This window comes from Gekko japonicus, unplaced genomic scaffold (assembly GCF_001447785.1).
Source record: "Gekko japonicus isolate JY-2015 unplaced genomic scaffold, Gekko_japonicus_V1.1 scaffold12, whole genome shotgun sequence".
Taxonomy (NCBI): Eukaryota; Metazoa; Chordata; class Lepidosauria; order Squamata; family Gekkonidae; genus Gekko; species Gekko japonicus.
In genome coordinates, this window is record NW_015161947.1 from 859628 (window position 1) to 882910 (window position 23283).

At 41.7% G+C, this 23283-nt stretch overlaps 1 protein-coding gene across 3 annotated transcripts in view; it reads right to left on the minus strand.

The window, feature by feature from the left end:
* Nucleotides 1-23283, minus strand: part of SLC6A6 (solute carrier family 6 (neurotransmitter transporter), member 6) — a 71748-nt gene that overhangs the window by 41914 nt on the left and 6551 nt on the right. The window contains exons 2-3 of one of the 3 annotated variants that reach the window (XM_015429377.1): nucleotides 18401-18436; nucleotides 12599-12664 (exon numbers count right to left, since the gene is read on the minus strand). The exons of 1 other annotated variant lie outside the window; for it this stretch is intronic. In XM_015429377.1, coding sequence (XP_015284863.1) covers nucleotides 12599-12653 — 55 coding nt within the window. In that variant the 5' untranslated portion in view covers nucleotides 12654-12664; nucleotides 18401-18436. The remainder of the gene's footprint in view (nucleotides 1-12598; nucleotides 12665-18400; nucleotides 18437-23283) is intronic. One more of the 3 variants, XM_015429379.1, reaches the window with a different exon arrangement.

Sequence of the window (23283 nt, forward strand, 5' to 3'; positions counted from 1 at the left end):
GAGAACCACCCCTGTCCACATACACATACTTCTGAGCCTTCTGGCATATGCAGTGAGCATAAACCTTGGCTGGCTACTACTACTAGCCAAAATCTGAAAACCTCTTGCTTGGGCAAAGGTACTTGAAGGTGATTTTATTTCATGTTTCCCTAGGTTTAAATAGGTTAAAATAGGTTGAAAGAATAAATGAATGGCATTGTCCAGATGAAGTGAACCATATTGGGAAATCCTTGATTTAAAATGGAACTGATTTCAGATCTTCTGAATGCTTCTGCTTTGTGAACACTGGGAACAAGATGTCTGGTTGGCCTTAGGCTGGAAAAAAAAAATGACCAGATTGTCTGGAAGTAGCCCTGGCTGAGATCTTAATTTGCCAGTGAGCAAATGCTTTCAGACATCACAGAGTCAACTAAAAGCAGTGCTTAGACATGGAGTAATAATAAACATGAGCTAGTTGTGTTAATTCTTGATATGATTAACATGGCTTTGAAGTCATATTCAAGTGCCAGATTCTCCTTTGTTTGTAGCGGTGTTTGTATAGCTCATGGTACGGGTCACTCTCATAACATTTGCATTAGACAGTATCATGATTCTAACATATGACATAAATGAGTCCCTTAAAGCACTATCTGCTATTGGATTTGAGTCTTGAACTTTGTCCTACGATCCAATCCACAGACTCTTTGCTATTGCCAATTACAGGAAAAGGAGGCAGTTTGAGGTATCACAGTATTGAGGGGAATTCCAAGAAAACAGAGTTTGTTTAGTGAAAGGCATTGTCCTGAACATTAATGGGATTTGTGTTTAATTTCCTGCTCTTTTATTCCACTGACTGAAACAACAATGCCATTTAAGAGATAACAATCAGCATATATTTGCAAGTTATTTTGTGGGTTAGAACTAAAGCCATTATTACAATATCAGTGAATGGGGAACAAAGTCTCCCAAAGACAGCCACAATATATTTAAATATAACTTGCATTCATGAAGCCTAAAACAAGTCATTCTATTCTATGCCAGCTTCTAGGAGACATATGTCTGACTTCCTTTCAGGAAACAAGGGCCTGGCCCAATATGGATGAGCAGCAAGCCAAAGCTGCCATTTATAGCACAAAGCAAGTCCAAATGCAGCCAAAGGCATTCAGAAACAGAAAAAGAAACTTTCTCCAGACCAATACTTTAAGTACTGTCATTCTGCCACTGGGAATCTGTCAATCCCACCAAATTCAGAGCACTTAACCAGGATTTTCTATAATATTGTATGGAGGAGAAGGTACATTATGTCTGTCTTTGGCTTTCAAAATGTACGCATAAATAACAACAACACATCAGCCTTTTTTCAAGTATTGTAAGACGGTAGAGTGAACATATGTGTATGGTGGCAATCTTACAGGCAATCTACATATTTAGGATTGTATTGATATGCATGCACATATATACAGAATTTACTGCCATGGTTTTCCCCCAGCTGCCATTCTCTCGACTCAAGTGGAAGGAAGGCAAGGACTCTGTTTCTAAACTCTAGGAAAATTATTATCAGTACTGGTCAGTAATGTCCACTAAATTCTGCTATGGGACAGTTTGACATGAACTGAAAGTCAGTGCAAGTCTCGTATGGGAGATGAACCCAATAAGGCCCCCTAACAACTTACTGTGCCTCCTGAATAATTTTGGGAGCTATGGAGAAATACCTTTTTACTTCAGGGCTGGGGATGGACAAACCTCCCCTCACATTGTTTTTACATTTTCTCTCTCCCCTGGCAGAAGACAGGCAGAAAAGGGAAGTCAGTTACTTCCAAGTATCAGCCAAGTACCAGCCACTAAAGCCTTGGAAATGCTAACAAGCCATCCTGGCCAGAGACAATGAAATGTCTGTCTTACACTGTAACAGGAATCTGACACTTAGAAGTTGACACAGAGATTTCGGGGTGTGAGAGGCTAGATTGTATCTTTCTGAATTTTTTAGGAAAGGATTATTTGACCTACAAAGGAGTTGGGAAAACAGAAGAGATAAAATCCCTTGAAATGCAAGGAAAGGAGTCCATTTATTTTGCAAATCCATCTCAGCTATTTACATCAGAGGGAAGGCGCTGTCACACCTGAGCTCCAACTGGACAGCCACCATTGCCATGTACAACAGACAAAGGTCTGGCTGCCTGGACAAAGACTCTAAGGTAATGGGAAGCTTTTAGAACACTAGAACTTCTAAGTTAAAGAGCCCGTCTTAGAATAAGATCAGCTAAGGCATGTATAGAGTGAATTGTGTGTTTACACCCTTCTTTCCTTGCTCAGTCTATTGCTGTTCATAGAATGTGTGTGTGGTCTTTTTACTTTTAATAAATTCTTTATGATTTTAAACACTGGCAGTTGTTCTCTGTACCACAGAGACCTCCCACCTATGGAACATACTATTTAACTCGCTTGCCAGGGGAAGGGAGGCATACAGTTGCAAACTTGCTATTTCCCCAGGAGTGTGCAAATGCAGTACATGGTCCCCGTTGTAACCAGCTGCTAGGTAGTGGGAGATGTAGGCACTAGACAGAGCCTTAGAATATTAGTGTAGGGAGGGAAGGTGGGAGCATTGACCCTCTTGATGGGTAATTCCTAAAATGATCAGTTGGTGACTGCGTATGGAAAAAATACAGAGAAGCCCCTCCAAGTACCAGGAGAGCAGTACATTGCCAGGTGGAAACTCGGAACAATTGCTGGGCATCTAGATGCCTTGGAGGACCAAATGGAGCAATGCTCATGGGTCAGCAGGGCTGCGCCACCACAGACGCCATAGCTTGAAGCAAATCATGCAGATGCTTACTCTTCATACACACTTAAGTACAAATCTCACACCCTTGCATTTTCCGAAGTGTAATAAACAGTGGTTGTATCTTGTATTACTCTTCTGAAAGATCTCTCCTCTTTTTCTTGTTTATCGTAACATACCTTCTTATCAGATTACCTCATATCATTTTATACAGTCTTCTACTTATCAAATTTATTTTTCATTTCATGCCACATCTTAAAGCAAGCTGGCCTATGCCCATTTAAACTTCATCATATGAAGTGAACTGATGACATTGCACACTAAAAGTAGGTTCATCTGAGTTTTACTGCAAATGTTGCTTATGTCGTCTCATGCCTTTATATAAAGATACCCTGACATCAGAAGTAGGATTAACAAAGCTATACTATCTTTTCCCTACGCATCCATGCAATTCTTGACGTAAGTTATCACACAACTTGGGAAGGCCATATTTGCATCCACTGAACCATACAGATATTATCTCATACAAAGAATAAACGCAATTACCATCTATTTATCAGATTACTTCACATAATTTTATGCAACATTTTAGATTCACCTGCCATGGGTGGGACCAAAAAGGAGGAAAGATTAAAGGGTTGGAGCACCTTTCTTATGACAAAAGGTTAAGAGTCTGGAAATTTTAGTTTAGGAAAAAAAGATGAATAAAGGGCAACACAGCAATTTGTAAAATTATGCAGGAGGCAAAGAAAGTGGCTAGACAGAACTTTTTCTCCCTCTCCTATAATAGTAGAATTTGGAAGCACCCAGTGTAGGTGATGGCAATAGATTCAGGACAGACAAAAGGAAATAATTTAGTCAATAAGGAATTAAATTGTATAATCCACTGCCAGTGGATATAGTGATAACTATGAGCACAAATGGGTTTAAAAGGGAATTAGACAGATTCATGAAGGACAGATCCATCAATGACTGCCAGCCATGGTAACTAAAGGGAGATTAACAGCCAGAGGCAGCAAACCTCTGAAGCCCAGTGTATCGCTGAGAAACAGGATGTTTGATCAGATGGACCACTGGTCTGATCCAGCAGGGCTCTTCTTATGCACCTATCAGATTACCCCAAGATAACGGAGGAAAGTAAATTTTAAGATACTTCCTGGAAGTGCCACGGAACTGTAAGGTGCTATCTTGTCTGCCATGTTTAGGCTGTGGTTTTAAACACAGAGGTGAAAAGCTTGTGCTACCAAAACGAGACTTTGACATCAGGACACTGGTCTGTATTTTCCTCCAGATCTGTCTCTGCTACTGTCATGCCCAACACCCTATAGGCCAAGTCCACATAATCAGTTTTGCAGTGTTTCCTGGGTGTCTGCATATTTGTGCAGAGAATGTCCCATATGAACTAGAATCTCCACAGGCGAAGTCACAGTTTAAAGCCACTGCAATCACAGCAACTGCCCCCAAGAAGTGATGGCTGCATCAGGCAGAGACAAAATTCACCATGTAAATCAGTTCTGAGTGACTTAACATTCAGGATAACGTCATGCAAGCATGGCTCTATGAGTCACAAGTGCTTGAGATATAACACACTACAAGTTTGTTGCTCCAGTACCAGCCCTCTCTTCTTTTTCTCTTCCTTTCTGTAGCTGTCCAGAGCCAAAACAACAACACACGCATTAGGCAACTGGACTTACATTGCTTCTATAAGCAAGAAAGCCAAGGATAGCATGGTAGCTATAGAATACAAAAAGAACAGAGGGAAATTATTAAATCCTGCTATACATATTGGTAAATTGAGTAAAGGAGAAATGGTGTGGTTGACAACAAACCAACTTCTGATCCTAATTAACAATCGGGGGGGGATTGCTAGCTAAAAGCCTAATTATTGACAATAATCTAGAAAGCAGCTGTCTGCTGCTTCCCTTGATAATGCTGCAGCCTTCATTACATCATCACTCCAGATGTAAATGTGCAAAACTGTTAATCCAATGTGCAGCACAATATTTCAGAGGGCTTTCCTAAACAGCACCTGAAAAACTTATCAGGTACTATTCAATGGACTAAAAGAATAATGTAAACAAATGATCATATTGTTCTGTTCTGGACACAGTAGCCTTGCAAAGAAATTCACAAAATTAAATAGCCCTCTCAACTCATTTACTAACAGAGTTGCCTTACAGATACTTGTTATTCATTGCTGGACTAAAAAAAAATTATAAACTTTCCCTGTCTAGTCATTAACAGTGCAATCCTGAGAACACTTTGCTGGTAGTAAGCCCCAGTTAATTGAACTGAGTAAAATTCTGAACAGGCTTGTTTAAGAATTGCTCACATATCACAACTGAATAGTATTTACAAAAAAATAAAAAAGGCAGGGAATCAAAATTGCTGAAGCTATGATTCAAAAAGGGGCCCACTTCTGTGTCACTTCAGCTCACTACATTCCATCCTCCCACCATCTACTTGGTGGGCAATTTGTTTTGTTCTTCAGGCCACTTTCCCATCTGATTCAAGGGCAAGCTCTGCCCTGCAGTGATGCCATGGCATTTGAGACCACTGAGGATTCTTTTATTTGCCCTGACACGTCAGGGGGAAATCCCCCAAAGCCAACTCTCTGCTCCTGTTGGACTAATGAAATCAGGAAAAAAATAGATCTAAAAGCCATAAACCTCCATATTACACACTGCTTTGAACATATCAGATGTGACACAAGACAGTAATTTCCTGTACTGACCAGGCCAGTCTTAGATGTCTCACAAAAAGGAAAAAAAGTCATCAGCTGAGCTTTCCCTCAGAACACATACAGATAAAAAATGCAAGACATTTATAATTTTAGAGTTGGGACCCTAGAAATCATGTAGTTCAACCCCCCTGCTATGTGCAGGAATATGCAACTACAGCATCCCCAACAGACAGCCCATTCAGCTGCTGCTTACAGACCTCCAGAGAAAGAGAGTCCACCATTTCCCAAGGCAATCTGTTTCACTATTGAATAATTATTTACTGTTAGGAAGTTGACATCCACTTCATTGTCATTTCCACCAATCAGTTCTAGTCCTGCCCACTGGAGTAAAAGAGAATAAATTTGCTCCAGTGAAGTGCTGGCTCAGTTGATGTTTTGTAAACTGAGTCCTATGAACAGCAGCATTTCTAGGGAATGATCAGCATATAGCTGCACTACAACTGGGATTCTGCTACATGAATAATAAAACAATCAGTCCTATAACAGGAAATACAGCCTTATGCAGAGTAGTACAGCACAAGTTTTGTATTCACAAGGGTCTGAGATAATTCTTGGCATCTCCAGTTGAAGTATTTGTAGAAAGGAAAGAAAACACTGGAGGCCCTAGAGAACTGCTAAAAATCAGGTTGGGCAATACTGGACTTCAGTGGAATAAGATTCTGACTCAAGTGTATGGCAGCTTCTCATGCTCCTGACAATCAAGACACACTACTTCTACAACCACACAAGTCAGCAATATCAATATAACGCTGTCACAGGTCAAAGTTTTCTTTGGCAATAAAGGTTCAGGGTAGGATTGTTAGTATGAAAAAGAACCAATTAAGTGGAATGGCTGTATTTGTCAGGAAAATCCATGTCCTTAAACTTGGACTTGTCTATTTAAAAAAAATCCTGAAGGAAAAAAATGAACAGAAACTAGATAATCACTGTGTTTCCAACAGGAAATGAAGCCCTGCGGCAGTTAGCAAAGTACAGGAAATGCACAGAGAAAGAGAAAGGAACCAGGATATTTCTATAGAGAAAACGTTTTGCTGTCAAATCACAGCTGACTTGTGGTGAGCCCTGGTGGGTTGTTCAAGGCCAGAGATGAACAGAGGTGGTTTGCCATTGCCTGCCTCTGCTTTGCAACCCTGGTATTCCTTGATGGTTTCTCATCCAAATCCTCAGACCAAGGCTGACCCTGCTTAACTTAGCTCTGATGAGATCGGGCTAGCCTGGGATACCAACCCGAGGGCAAAAACATTACATAGACCTGCCAGCAAGGAAGCTCACAATGCACTGTTTATTCTGTTCTGAATAGTAAAACAGCAGAAAGAAAGGCATCAAAAAACCAACAACCCTATATCTGTCATTTTTTGCTTTCCCCCACCTTTACACACCAGTGGTGAAATGGTAGCAAGGCAAGTGAGTACATATAGAACAGACTGACACAGAGGTAGCATTCCCTGTTTTCTTCCTCCTCTATTCACAGAAGAGATGCCATGATTTTGATTCTTCATCACCTTGGGAGCCATAAATTGGGTGGAAAGGTGGCATGAAAATGTTTTCAATTAATAAGCCAGGTGGAACAGCCTGGAACGAAATAACCTTTCATATACCTTAGTGCCTGTCCAACCTCTTGGACTATCTTCTGTGGCTTCTTAAATATAAATTCTAATATCTGCTCCTGTTCAGCTTTGAATAATTTTAAGCCAGTAGCATTTGTAAGAGCCTTTTGGGATGGCTTGGGAGGTGTGACCTGCAACAACTTCCCTTTAAGTCCTCTCCTTTCTCATTTCTAGTCCTTTTCCCCCTCTTCCCCACCGCTGTTCTTAAATTAGCCCTGGGTGTTTAAGAACCATTTAACTACTGCATGAGAATGTGACTGAGAAAAAGAGAGACCACAAAAGGTACTCAGTACTAGAGGTCACAAAGAGAACAGAAACTAGTTAAATAGTAAGGTAAGCCAGTAGTATAATTTGCTACCTATCAACTTCCTCTGGTGCATGTTTCCATTTCCCTAAGGTGAGCAAATGAACAGCAGCTCTTGTTCTTTCTTCATGGTGGAAAGTGTTATCAAGCCACAACCAATTGATGGTGACCCTGAAGGGTTATCAAGGCAAGAGATGAACAAAGGTGGTTTGCCATTTCCTGCCTCTGCACATAGAGCCTGGGCCTCCTTGGTGGTCTCCCATCCAAGTATTAACCAGGGCCAACCCTGCTTAGCTTCCATGATCTGACAAAATCGGACTAGCCTGGGCCATCCAGATCAGGGTTATATACCATGCACCAAATTTGCCTGCCACTTCTGTTCTCCTCTCCCCAGTCAGAAACAGAAACTGCCTAAATATCTAGACATGTTTAACATGGGCAAGACATCCAGGAAAATCTTGTGTGACTAAGGAAGAAAACAGAGCAATTTTACTTAAGACTAGAAGAGGCAAAAGGTTAAATAGACAGACAGGAGGGAGAGTAAGCAGGGTAGACTTTGTATGTCTATTGCAAGGATGGATCTAGGAAACAGGAGTCCACAACACCTTAAAAGGGAGGCCAGTTGTAGTCTTCTATGTGGTCTAGAGTAGCAATGCAGAAAAGCTTATGTTCTGTGTGTGTGCACATGTGCCTCATGAATCCAGGTTCCTCCAAGTCCCTGAAAATGAAAGACTTCTATATAATTCCTAACCCCTTAAACCAAAACATCCTTTTCCTGAAGACCATGTGATTCTAAATTTTTAATTCAGAAAAGTATGTTCAACACAGCATGACAATAAATCTTTGACAACTGGTTGTTACAGAAGAAATAGCAGGGTTTTTCTTAACAATGTTCTTCTGTTGACTAATAGGAAAATCAAGTAATTCTCAAAATAAGCATTTCACTTCTCTGAAACTGAACACATAGCCCACTTCTGTAAAATATGCTCTGCAAATCTGCACACTGTATGCAAATAAATACTTTATCCTATATTTTGTGCTATAACCAACAAAATTCACTCAAGTACAAGCTCCTTTTAAGTCAACATAAAATCAGTGCAAGTATGAGGGAAAAGAACCCCACAACTCTCCATGAAAATAGTAGATGTCACTTAGTGCTCTCTATTCCTGCTAATGCTATTATTAAAACATCTGCTGTAAATACTGTCAATCGGAAAGGGAGAAAGGGAGAAAGGGAGAAAGGGAGAAAGGGAGAAAGGGAGAAAGGGAGAAAGGGAGAAAGGGAGAAAGGGAGAAAGGGAGAAAGGGAGAAGTTTTTGACAGAGGGTTTTTTCAGTCTGATTAGTTCTAGCTGATTTCATATTACAATTTTGATTCTATTTATATATTTATGTTTCCTCATTTAACTTTTTGCTAATTTTACAGAACAATTTTGGAATCTTAACAAAATGAATACTGATACATTGTGATTATGGCTGCTCAACCTTTGGTACATTCAAAATTGTATTTTGAATTTCTATTCCTTTGTCTGATGTTAGAGAATAAAATTTTGGCCAGGTGGGAAAATGTCTGCCATTTTATTTCTTTAAAAGCTATATGCCTATGAGTTACGTTTGTCATGATAACTTTTACATAAACCAAACACAAAGAATGAAAACCAGATTTTAAAGGCTAACACTAAAAACATTGAATGTACTTGTAGGATTGGAAAGAAGGCACTACCACTAAGTTTGAGGAAAGGAAACAGTTTCCTATCAATCCTCAAAAGTGGGTCCAATAAAAATGTATAATAAATCCTCACTTTGGAAACAACCATATCTAATTTCGGTGGAGCTAGCCCAGATTTTAAAACAATCTAAGAACAACACTAATCTGATCTAGAATAAAATAACAATGAATGACTGCATAGGATTTAAACAGTATGGATGCAAGAAGGTGAAGGTTAGTGAAAAAGAAATAAACATTTAAACAATAAAAGGAAAGAAGAAAAGAAACACTTCCTGTGGTGCACTTGGAAAAGCACACTGCAGAATTCAAAATATTCACACATGAAACTAAGATAAAGTGTTTAGAAAGTGTTTTTTATCATTCTAGTGGGACACAAATTTAAAAAAATCATTATTTTATCAAGCCAATCCAGGTAATTTTTAATTTTGTCTTTAAAAATAAAATGTATTTATTTAAAAACTACCCCACCCATATAAAAGTAGAATTGCATTCCAAGGCATTTTTAAAGAAAATCCAGTTGATGCTGAATGAAAGTACAGACTTTGCTAGCTCTCATCTTTATTGCCTGCCTCTAATAATGTTTATTATTTCCCCCTGAATGTAGAATTTCCACAGCAGTTCTGATGAAGTGAGGATCTCAGCTTTCCACTTTTAAATATATTTATACCTTCTCAAAGGGTCTGGAAAATTTCACAGAGAAATCAGACAAAGTTCTAAAACTATGGAGAAGAAGGGTTGTAGCTTTGCTCCTGATTCCCATAGCCAGCAAGCAGAAGGTACAGCAATCCTGCTGATGTTAAGACGTCTTGGTCTGGCCAGTGCCTGGATAGGACACCTCCTGGGAACAACTGCCCCGCCCCCCCAAGAATGCCACCCTGAGTTCCATGACAGAGGACAAGCCAGGATATTAATGTAATAACTTCTGTAGAGGTTTAAGAACTGAAATACTCAGTAATTGTTTACAAACAAACTTTTCAGTAATAAAATTTCAGAGAAAATTAGGCAAAGGTCCATAAAGATCACAGCCCTTATGTTCATAAAGTAATATTTGCAAGTGTGCAGGAAATGCCTGGTGAAATCTCAGAAGCCAGAGAAGTAGCTGACCAAGATTTCCAGTAGTTGGCAGTGAAACTTCAGAGTTCTCCAAAGCTCTGCGCCTCTGGGCTTGGTGAGCAAAGCAAGAACATGAAATATTCAAAGTAGTAAGTCTTTTCTAAAACCAGAAGAATACTGCAGGGCTATTTTTGGGCAGGAACGCACAGGAACGGAGTTCCGGCTGGCTCCCGAGTTGGCCACACCCAGCAGGAACTCATTAGCATAATAGGCCACATCCAACAGCAGAAACTCATTAAGACTGGCTACATTAGGGGTGTGTGGCCTAACATGCAAAGGAGTTCCTGCTATAAAGAAGCCCTGGGTTTTGACAACAAACAAGGTAAACAGCATAAGAAGCAAAAGGTGAGTGTGTCTGGATGACCACACTACTGCGAACATGGGGTGTGTGGCCTATTATGCTAATGAGCTGTGCTGTCAGGGGTGTGTCCTAATAAGCAAATGAATTTCTGCTGTTGGGTGTGGCCTATTATGCTAATGAGTTCCTGCTGGGCTTTTTCTACAAAAAAAGCCCTGGAATACTGTATATAAATCTGCTTAATTAAAATACAGAGATTGCAGAACTGGATTTTATTAATGCTGGAGCTGCATTGCCTTGGCAAATAATAGGTTTTTTATATATGCGTATATATACACATGGCCTCATGTATACATACATGGCTGTGAGTTAAAATCAAACCAGGGCTCAATAGCTGTCCCATGCCTGCTCTTTGACCCACTTATTTTGATTGTTAGGATTGTTTAGTTATTTTCAGAAATTTTGATCGTTTTCTATACCATCATTTCTGAAATTCACAGTGGTAGCAGGTAATCAATGAATAACAGATGAATTGCGGGGTGGGGAGGTTAAAAACTAAGGCTGCAATTCTATGCATGCTTTCTTAGGAGTTAACCCCAAGTTTCTGAAGTGAGATTAAAGGAAGGTTAGGTCATCTCTGTATTAGCTTGATTGCCCCATGACACTGAAATGACTGGCATTTCAAGATAGAAATCTTTATTAATGGGAACTGAGAGGTGCTTCTGAAGTCCTCAAGTACAGACAGACAGAAAGTCTTTTCAAGATATCAAAACCTTCTTGATCACATTGCAGTAGGTTACAGTAGGCTTTTTAAATATGAGCTCTTCTTGCCAAAGACAGCAATGTGGTGGAAGAGACGGCGGTGACTGCCCGGCCTACATAGCTCCAGTTTTCATACCCACCCACCCCCACCATAAGAGACTTTCCAAAAAGACAGCACGGCAGCTCCCATTCTGCTAGCAGAAGGTATAGGTTTTAGCTACTGCTTTTACTGGGTGCACCATAGGAAGTTCAAAGGAATAGCGGAAAGGCCATAGGAAAAGCAGAAAAGCACCACAGGAATAGCAGAATGTTCCAAATGTCAATTGTAGGCTGTGTGTGGGGGGGATTCTTTGAATTTAAACCTGCCCTTTGCTTAATTTTATCACATGCTTTTTTACTTATTTTATTCTATTTATTTTACTTATATCTCTATCCAACACTGTTCATCCATAGATTTAACACCCTTTGGTATCCATTATGATAGAAAATTAATGTCCCTGAAGAGGTAGTAGGGTTTGTGTCAGATTTCACAAACAAATCTGTTTATTATTGATAGGCATGAACCTGGTTCAGGAACTCTCCCCTCCTGATTCCCCTCATGGGAGGCATCTTCAATCTAATTTCAATTAGAAATGTCATCCTAACGTGGTGTCTTATTTCTTTCATAATAACTAGATACCTTAACTGAGGTGTGATCCTAGTTAAGAATCCCAATTACTGCAATAAAAGCAAACCTCAGTTAGTAAAGGTGCCAAGTAGTCAGATGCTACAATTAATTGTTAGGCCGAAGAGTGTTCCTTCACCAGTAAGTGGCCCCTATCAGCATGGAGGGCACATTTCTTAAAATTAAGGTAAGAAATTTTTATATACTAGTCAGGAATCATTTATAAAATACTGAGAGTGATCCAGTGAAACTTAGAAGTCAAATGCATGCTTAACATTCTACGGACCACACCATTCTCTGCCATCAGAACAGAATGGCAATAAAATGATGAGAGCTGGCAATTCTGGATGTATTGATCCGTCTGTGAAAAACAGAAGAGTGGTGTGTGGCAGCCCATGCCATAAATTTTTCCATTGATCAACTAAGAAACGACACTGCCAAAGCAGCAGCTTTTAGAAAAACAGTAATATAAATCTAGACAGACAAATATATAGAATGCTTGCTGGTAACATGTAACAGAATTTTCAGTGACATGGATAAACACAAACGAGCCATCATACTCCATGGACCAACATGACCCCACCCACCCCTTTCACAAGCATCTACCTTAACTGCACTCACCCGTTGGAACGTTTGTCCCCTCCTCAATGTGGATGGGCAGTGCTGGTTCCTCCATAGGGTGAGGCACTGATAGAAAGTAATGAATGATGGTAGTATTTGTCGCAAAATGATGATCACAGTAAGATGACGCCTTCTTAGCATTACTTTAACAAATGAGGTGGCGATGGCAATGAGCCGTCTACTTTTTCCAACGAAGACTTCCATACTAAGAAACAACTGACTTCAAAATATTTCACATGCTTTGCTGCATCTGGTGGTCACAATCTTGAATTCTCTTTGAGAATTCATTTCTGTTTAAATCATCCAATTCAGTACTTGGGCACAGCTGTCTTGGAAGCATTTGTGGCTTGGATCTAGCAGAGGATGCCCACAAATGGATGGGAGAGTCATTTTTGCCAGTTCCCCCCTTCCTGCTGTAGACCCTATGCTATTCCTGGGTAGGGGTTTCCCCCCCCCCCCGCCCTCCAGAAATAACATTTGAGATTTCAGGCTGCAGCAGGGGTAGGGTGAGGCAAGGAAGTCCTGCTCTGCTGACAGAAACCCATTTCATTAGCTCAAAATACTACTGGAGTTTTATATACTGTTCTTACAAATTAACTTTGCCAAAGAGAGTTTTTTTTATTTTAATAAGCTTTGATTTTTTAAAAAATATTACAAACTGAGAATCAGATATCATTCCAAAATTATTTGGACCATTTTAGACAAGCATTTTAAACAAGCCATTATTTTGTAACTCCCTGGAGTTCACTTAGCTCCTATTTAAAAATTCATGCTCTACAAGTCAAAAGGAGCCAAAGCAATAAGCCATACAAAGATTATGAACAGAAAGAGACGTATACATCAAAGGTGAGCCTTCTTCTGTTATGTGCAGATGCAAGAAAAAGAAGCACCAGCATTTCAAATTTGCTACATGCCAAAGCAGGCAGTACAGACCCACACTGTATGTATTACATGGAGTCCACAGGTTGTACATATGTGATATGCACGTGTACAAGAGTAGACTTTTTTGTATATTTTGCTCCTGCATTTCTTTGCTGTATCCCATCCCCTTTTTCATATGGACCTGTGAAAAAGTATCATGGCGGGGAGGAGAAAGAGACAGCAATTTTTCTCTCCTAACATCTTGCCCTCTCCCACTCATGCATCCTTGCCCCATACAACCAAGGAGATCCATGCACAGAAATAGGCCGCTTTTACTTCTGGACTGGGAATTGCAGAAATAAATCAAATACACAATAGGAGCACAGAGGCTGTCTTCTCCGACTACACTGGCATGGATCCAAATATCCCTTCTGTGAAAAGGACACTTCTGCTCATTCTACTCAGACGTCTTTAGTTGAGGAGGCCTACCAAGTCTCCTCTAGAGACACCCAGCGCAGCTGCCCTACTGAAATCCACAGTTCTTAGCACAGAGAGGCTATGGCTTCCATTCGAAGGAAACGAGGTTTGTGGAGGGGCTGTCTCAGTGATAAAAGCATATGCTTTGCATGATGCTTATTTTTTATTTATATCCTGCTTTTCTTTCTGGTTGGGGCTCAAAGTGTCTTTCCACGTTGTTACTCCATCCTCCACTTAATCCCCACAACACCAACCTTGTGAGGGTAGGTTAAGCCGAGAGACTCTGATGGGCCCAAGGTCACTTGGTGGGCTTCCATGGACGAATGGGGGATTCAAAGCCGGTCACCTCAGGTCCTATTCTGACACTCTACTCACTATGCCACAGCAGGGATAAAGGCATGAAGGAGGTCTCAAGTTCATATTCTGTCATCTCCAGTTTAAGAGGATCAGGTAATAAGCGTTGTGAAAGACCTCCACTCAGGATCCTGGAGAGCCACTGTCAGTTAGTGGAGACAATACTGAATACTGACCTTGGTAGACCAATGGTCAGACTCAGTATAAGGCAGTGTCACAGGTCCACGTGCAGGATTGGAGGATGCATGCTTGAAGTTCTCCAAGACCTACTACTTTCCCTTCTCCTGCTGTGGTCCTTTACAATGCAAACAAACAAACTTCCTCACATTTTAAAGTATACGGGAGAAAGAAATTGGACTTGGAGAAAGTGAACCTTAGGGTGTGTTTCTCTCGGGTCTTGGGAGACGGAAGTGGCATGGGTTCTCAGGCCAATTCCACCTCCCAAAAACTGTGCCATAATGCAAGGTTCCTGTGGGATGGCTGAAGCTTGGACTCAGAAGATACATACCTGACGGACTGCTTGCTTCCCTTTAGCCTATCTCTCAGTTCTAGTGGCTGAGGCCTTGTGACATTCCTGGCAACAAGCAGCCTCAATGTATTTAATAAGCAGGCACAGGGGAACTCTCTTCCAATCTCCTTCCTTCCCCTTTCACCTTGTAGGCCACTGAGGTCAGCAAAGTGGTAGTAAGGCTGACCTGTCTTCTAACTACTCAGTGGTGCAAGGCAGACAGAAGGGAAGGACAGGAATCCTTCTCCTCAGGCATGCCTAGCCATCAGCTATGCTGGATGAGGACAGAGGATGCAATCTGCATATTCAGTAGAACCTACATTCTGGATTACGGTAGAAATTCATTGGGGGAAAGCAGCCGGTTTGGAAACAGGTCATCTGGTTGAGCAAACGAACAACAGACTTCAGCAGTCCGAGGAGGGAACTTCTACTGACAGATATATATATATATATATATGTATAGCAGCACATTGCATGTACAGAGATGCACTCAACTTTCCATATGATATCGCTGACCTTTTCCAGGGAACAGCAGGATACAGGCAGGAAACTGGGATTGGAGAGAAAACTTCCCCCTGAAGTTCATCATCCAGACACTGCTGCTGCCACAGAGCGAACATGGATTAGACTAGGCTGGCCTGGAGAAGGGGGCTCAGGTTCACTCTTCCATGGACCAGTGGTGGCAATTTGTGTGAAGATGGGCTGGAATCTGTGTGAGAGCTTTCACCCTATCTTGCAAACTACCATGCAAGATACACTGAATGAGTGTGGGCAAGCTCATTTCCCTTCATCCAGGGATAACTGTGCAGGGATGGGCTGCTGCTTTTCCTTCCAGAGAGGCAGGGGTGGGAGGAAACTTTTCCCCATGTACCCTGCAGATGATGATGCAAAATGGGCTTCCTTGTTCTCCTTCTCTTACCCACTGCAATGAACAACATTCTCTGAGTTTTTCCATACTACTCCTAAGCTCTCAGTCCTCACCCCCCAAAGCTGCCCACTTGGTCACCATTGGCACCACTGACATAAGTCAAACCACTGGGAAGATCCTAAGTCAAGAGGGGACTTTGAGAACAATAAATGGGTCACCATGCGTGTCACCTCTATGTATATATTGCCTCTGGCAAATCAGCAGGGAACACTGGGTCCATCTACATGTTGCCTCTTATAAGACAGCATACAAACTCGTGGGCACTCAATGAAACTCATGGGCACTCAATGAAATTGCTGAGCAGTCAGGTTAGAATGGATAAAAGGAAGTACTTCTTCACCCAAAGAGTGATTAACATGTGGAATTCAATGCCACAGGAGGTGGTGGCAGCTACAAGCATGGACGGCTTCAAGAGGGAATTGGATAAATGTATGGAGCAGAGGTTCATCAGTGGCTAGAAGCCACAAGGTATAGACAGGAACTCTCAGTCTGGGGCAAGTGATGCACTGTATTCTTGGTGCTTGGGGGGGCAACAGTGGGAGGGCTTCTAGTGTCCTGGCCCCCCTGCTGGACCTCCTAATGGCACCTGGTATTTTTGGCCACTGTGTGACAGAGTGTTGGACTGGATGGGCCATTGGCCTGATTCAACATTGGCTTCTCTTATGTTCTTATGTTAAATGAATTCACTGCCATTGGATCTGAAATCTCTCGGATCAAGCATCAGCCTTGTAGGGTAGGCACACCCATACATCCAAGGGATGAAGCTAAATGGGTGAAGGAGAACTCCTTGATCATCTATCTGTACCTTACTGTTTGAAATGAATATAGGGAAAAGCCCTGGCAAAGGGAGGGGCAGGGCGAGACAGCCTCTTTACTCCTTTCTGCCTCATCTCATTCCTCTATCACAATGTTTTGCAGATCCTCACTGGAATTTCTCTGCATCTGAATACACTGCTAGCTTAAGGTGACAAATAAGGACATGGTTTAAAGGAAAGGCAGAAATAATTTATTGTTCAGATTACTGTGTAAACACAGAAATAATCACCTATGCAGGGTATGCTGCACAAGCGGCTTTTATTCTAAAAGCTCAACTAATAATTCAGCCCAACAATAGCAAAAACGAAAAAAGGTACAACATAGGTTTTTGCTATGCATTAATCAATTGTTATTATGCAGGAATAATGCAGCGCTGTAGTTCAATGTGTGTTATTTTAAAATAAAAAGCGTATTAATTTACGACAAGTTGCCCGATGCAAAAGTTCCTGGGGTTACCATTATACAAGGCAGAGTGCACACAAAGAAAATTATGCAAAATTAAATCCATACCACAAAGAATGCAGTAGTTTCCCACTCCAAGGCTTGATTTTGCTGTATCAGAACAACATTCTATAAAGAAGCCTCATTAAATGCTCTACTATATTTTACAGTTTAAAGTGGGGCTATATTCCAAAAAATGGTTCCATGTTTTCAAGAGGACCTTGGGTATGTTTTCTAAACAGCAGCCCTGCATACTGCATGGTCAAACACTTTGAAATTGATGGGAGAGAGACTCAAAAATACTCAGTGACATGGCAACAGGATCACTTTTTTTAAGGTTAAAGATCCCACCAATGTACCCAGGTACTTCAACTCAAGTATCTCTTTTTTTGGGGGGGGGGATCGCTTTGGAACCTGCCCCTGTTTATAAGCAAGCCAAATCCATGAGCAGTGTATAAAAATGTTTACCACAACATAATGTTCCATTTGGTCTAAGTACCACAGTCATGTGGTGTGTGTGTGTGTGTGTGTGTGTGTGGGACATTTAGTATAAAAATGAAGTTTCTGTGGTCATGTGGCCGACATGATTAAACGCCGAGGCACAGGGAATGCTGTTACCTTCCCACTGAAGCAGTACCTATTCATCTACTTGCAGTTTCTTGCTTTCGAACTGCTAGGTTGGCAGAAGCTAGGGCCAGAGATGGGAGCTCACTCTATCATGCAGCACTAGGGTCTCAAACTGCCGAACTACAGACCTTCCAGTCTGCAGATCTTAAGCTCTAAGCCATTGTGGCCCTGCATTTAGTATAGAGTGTTGCAAATGTTCTCAAAACATCTGCAACATTAACCAATGATGGCTGCTCAAATCAGTTCTCTCTTACAACCTCATAGTAAGAGGCTGGCTACTCCTTCTGCATGAATAATTGCCTGTCACCTCAAACTGCCCTAGGATGCAGGGGTGTACACAGAGAATTGGCAGAGTTTTGGGCTAGTAAATGTTTACACTTCAAGTCTTCAAGATTGTTAACAAGTAATGCAAGAAACCACTGAAAAAGCCTGTAATATCTAAGCACTACTTAAGGCCACGCAAACACACACACACACAACCAAAACCAATTTTGCACATAGTAACTTGGATTATGGAGCAGAATCCAAGATTTAAAAAAAGCATATCTTGGCACAGTAGCAGGGGAATCTTATACATTCTATGTTGTTGTCTTACACTGTTTTGTTTGTTCTGCATTCATGGACAATTTTAAACGTTATTCGTTCTCACACCCCTTTTAAATAAACAAAGAGCAACAAGTACTTTCTTACTTCTTTTTAATAATCCATCATTGAACATATAGATTCTGAACATCTGAGTTGCACTGCTAAAATTGCACTGATTTTGTTAACGAGCATAAATGACACTTACATGAAGAAGAGTCTCTCCAGAATGGATTTTCTCTTCCTGTTTCAGAAAAAGAAAGAAATAAAATAAAATAAAACAAACAAAAACAAAACAAAACAAAAAAAGACACTGGTGGAGAATATATGGATGTGAACATAAATGGGCCAGAAAAGTGTAGGCTGTGAACATTTTTAAAAACTTAATCAGAACTCTGGAACACAGTACTGATTCTGTTGATAGGTGACAGGTTTTCCTCTAACTTTCCACTTAAATATTCAATGTAACAGGCCACAAACAATTTCACCTCAAACTGCCTCAAAGGAAAGCAGCATACAATGTAACACATGTGAGCTCCCACACCATCCCCTACCTTGATTACCTTCCAGATTCTTTGTTTATGGTTCATGGATCTTTGCTTAAGAGCTCCATTTTTTACCATCCCTGCTCTAACACTGAAAGGTCTGCAGGGGCCTATAACAATGAATCTGAACTTTCACATTTGATCATGGAAGGCTGCAAACCAGCTTCTTTTGTCCCACAGATAAAGGAGTTTGTGGCCAAAATCGTTGGTGGTTTCCTCCTAGCCTGCCAGAGCTGTGGGAGGATAGAGGAAGGCAGGAAGGATTGCTGAATCTTTCCTTGGCCGAGGGCCACAGTGAAGTTGCAGTCTGTGACTAACTTGCAGCTGAAGTTATTACAAGTAGCAAAATTAAATGGTAATGAGGTGGCCGAGTTCTGACGTGACTGAAAGGATTGAAGGGGAGGGATAGATTCCCCCCTCCCCTCCCACCACTCTTCTAGATTAATAATTCCCTGTACGTGGAACACTATCAGTAGGGAAAAGGCTAGGATAGAACCTTTTTTTCTGATGGACTACTTTTCATTTGCAGAAATTTTTAAATATGGGGGAGTATTAAACATGTGATTCCCTCTCCCCCAGTCAGAAAAGGTACAGCCCATCTGATAAAAGAACCAGCAGGGCTTGGCTTCTCATTCCATGGAATCTTGAACACTGCGGCTGCACTAAGATGTCAATTTAACAAAAATCTGCAGAGATCTAGCTCACATATGTGCGTGGCTCCTCCCTCTTTCCTCCATCCTTCTCATGCACAGTGCAATAAAGGAATGGTGGTTTAAGAATGACTATGCTTATCCATGATATACAAATGCGGACATGTGGCTTAAACAGAGTTCGGCCCCAGTCACATGGGCCGGAAAATGCGGGGGGAAGCGTGGCTGTTTGCCCCGGAGCAAGCTAACGTGCGACCACCGGATCACATGTCCCGCCGACGTCCCATGGTTCGGGGGGAGGTGCCAATCACACGACAATCCTGCGGCGCGGCAAAGAAGCGGTGCGATCACAGCAGCAATGGCTAGGTGCCGCTGCCGTGGCAAACGGGGTTGTGGTTTTTTAAAAACCGAATTGTGCGCATGCACCGTTGGGTGCTTGTGCGCATCCCGTGGAGACTTGGGGAAAAAACCCTTTTTGCGATGGGACATGGGCGGGTGCCGGATGCCACGAACTATGACCAGAAACGCGATCAGACACCCGCCCTTGCCCCTCGGTTTCCAGAAACTAGTACCTCGGAGGTACTAGTTTTTTACGCCACATCTTCGGCGGGAAGCCTCGGTTAGCCACGGGAGCTCTACGCTTCCCAGATGTTGCGATGTGATCGCGCCTGGAAAATCCGCCTATCTTCCATCTCTGTAGCGTGGCTAATGCTCCGTGTGACCGCATTTCCCTTCCACTAACCAGGATCCTAAAGAAGGATTAAACCCTAGTTAAGCATCCCAACTTGTGGGGTGAGGGAATCAACGCACCAGTATTCATCTTCATGGGTAACTGGAGTTGAGTCTTAAACTACCATTCCTTTACCATGTCTTATGACAGTTTTTTGTTTGCATTGTTTTCTAATTCTGTAATGATAGTACTACTGCACTGTTTATGTGCTGTCCAATTGAACTGTTATCTATATTTTGTAATCTGCCTCAAGTCTCAGTGAGAAAGGTGGGCTATAAAACTAAATAAATAAACAATCATGTTCTGTGCAAAATGGGTGACAAGGGAGAAGCCAGGTGTATGAAGGAATCAAATTTCACTATAGTTAAACTGGGCATCTAAATGAATCCTGGCATAAACTTTCTTGGTACTCTTCTTCCATCAAGCTATTCTTTTTGGCTACCGTGGGAAATAGATTAGACCGTGTGATGCATCAGCAGAAGGCCCTGATAGTTGTGGATCTTTCCTACATCCCCCTTGCCCTAGCAGGCTTATCCAACCCTAGAAAGGTTTGGGTTGGGGCAGCCATGTAGACCAACAGCCATATGAGTCGGGGGGCTACAGTGGGAATGGGGACAAAATCGCTGTTTCTGCCTTTTCCATCAGTGTAGAACTGCTGACAGAGGAGGAAGAAGGGAGTGATTTTGCCACCTTTCCCCTTACTCTCTACAGCCCACTGACCTGCATGGCCATTAGGCCAGAGGGGCCCAGTGACCCTGGGAATAAACTCTCTCGAGGTTGGAAAGGACTGTTAGGTGGAGGAGAATACAGGACAGATAAGTGGTCCTTGTGTCCACAGATCACAGGATCCAACCCAAGACACTCAAGTTCGAGCACCTGCAGCTTTCAGAACAGCCTCTACAAACCCCTTGCTGAGCTCAACCTCCTGAAAGCATAATGATGGCAGCAAAACTATGGTGGTGGCACTGATTTAGGTGAAAAGGCAGCACAGAACTGTTTTAAATAAAATGAACAGATAAAACTCAATATGAAAGCTATATCCATAACTGAAAAGAATTAATTCAGTATGCAAAAGATAATCTAAGTAAACTTGCTTTTTCTTCAGCTGAATTATTAAATACTAAAGCCTTTATGAAACCTATAAAGTTTATATCAGGTTACACCAGAGAAGAGTCTTAACCATCAAAGGACAGCTGAGACACATGGGAAACAACCACGTTATAGTCTGGCTGATCAACTAAGAACACAAAGCATTTACTTCTACTGAAATAAATAGGCCAATGCTGTCACACAAGCAAAACCACAAAGCAAAGTCGATAAAAAGAGGACAGTTTTCATACTCTACAGAGAGCAATCCTAAGTAGTTCTACTCAGAATCCAACTTGGGTCTATTTAATGGGGCTTACTCTCAGGTAAGTGCTTTTAGGATTGCACCAAGATTTAGTTTTAGTTTAGACGTGTTGATTTCTCCAAAGTTTACTTTTCGGTCTTTGAAACTTGACAGCACAATACTGATTTAAAACACATTAAGATTTAACATGTTTGGAAAGACAGAACACCTGGATATTTAAGCAAAGCATTCTGTCAGTTCACTTCAATTATTCAACAAGGCCCAATCAATAGGGTGTACTAAGGGCAGAAGCATCTACCACTAATACTCCCAACATACTAAAAGGAGTGGTGCACCTGTTATTTCATCTTGCGAGCACAAATTCAATCGTCACACAAGTGGTAAATAGTGTGTTTACTATAATGAGCTGTAGCCAATTCCAAATTCAGCACACAGGCATATATGTGTAACAACAACAACATTAATCTGTGAAGAGGCCTTTAACAGCCAATAGTAAGTTTATGTGGTGTGAGGTAATGGACCCTTCTTGATTCATTAGAGAATGCCCTTGTTTGCAGCGAGGGTGGGGTTCGCGTGCTGCTTCTGCAAATCAACTGTTTGTCATGAAGCAAGCTACTTCTATAAAGAAAGCCCTCATTCCTAGTTGTAACTATAAAACAATATTCCTAGATGAAGGCAAGCTGACTCTGTGTGGTTGCTGAGAAAGGGAGAGGCAGTGGACAGAGAAGGCTGGTTTACACTACATGTGAACAGCCTTAAACTTGCCTCCAGGCAACATTTTCAGTAATTGCTGGAAGAGATTATTCAAGCATGTTTGATTTTAAAAGCAGAGCTGGGAGGGGAGGAGAACAAGAATGGAATCAGCCGGAACTGAAAGTATCAGGAGATGCTCATCGAAGTGTGTAGACGGATTTGTTACTTCACAATCTAAGCCATCCTCGACATCTATTTATGAAGTCTTTGCTCCCAAGGACCATTTAATTCATTATTATCTAGAGTATCTAGCGGCAGGAAAACTGGTGAGAGCAGGGGAAAGCAAAACAAAGGTAGGCAGGCTGTTGCAAACTTCTTTTATGTAGGCCCAGAGGTCATTTCGGGGGGATTGCGGGGGATCGCAGTTCCCCCGGGTGAGGTACGAGGGGCGGGGCACATGACGAAGCCCCGCCCCCTGCTTCTGGCCACCCCACTTCCGGCCCTCATTCAGCCAGGAGGAGGCAGGAGAAGAGGGAGGGTAAGTTGCTTCCTCCCTGCCTCTCCCCTGCAAGGGCGGCGGCGGCCGGGACCATTGGGGGTGGGGTGTGTGGCCTTATGACACACTTCCAGTGATGTCAGGGGGTGTGGCCTTATGACACACTTCCGGTGATGTCAGGGGGTGTGGCATATGCTAAGGAGTTATGCTAATGAGTTCCCCTAGCTCTTTTTCTACAAAACGTCCCCTGTGTAGGCCAGTCACTTACTAGAATTTTTAAGTCCCTGTTTCATGTTCCTTTTCATTTCCAGTGTTTGTGTGGTCAGTGGTGTGGAAGTGCTGAGTCTGAAGATGTGAGACTCATATGTGAACAGGGGCTCAGCCATGATAGTGAGATGTTTTGGCTGATTGGTAGGTGATTGGTAGGATAAAGTACAGAAATACTAAATCATTGTACAGTTCCAATGAAATCATGAAAATACGTTTCTAAAAGAAGCAAGGCTATAGTTCTTTGAAAACATCATGTCCACTCATCCCCCCCCCAAAAAGCTAAATGAATAGAAAATGGATATAAATTAAAGAAGGTATTAAAAACTTTCAGCTCTCACAGTTCCAAGGACTGCCTG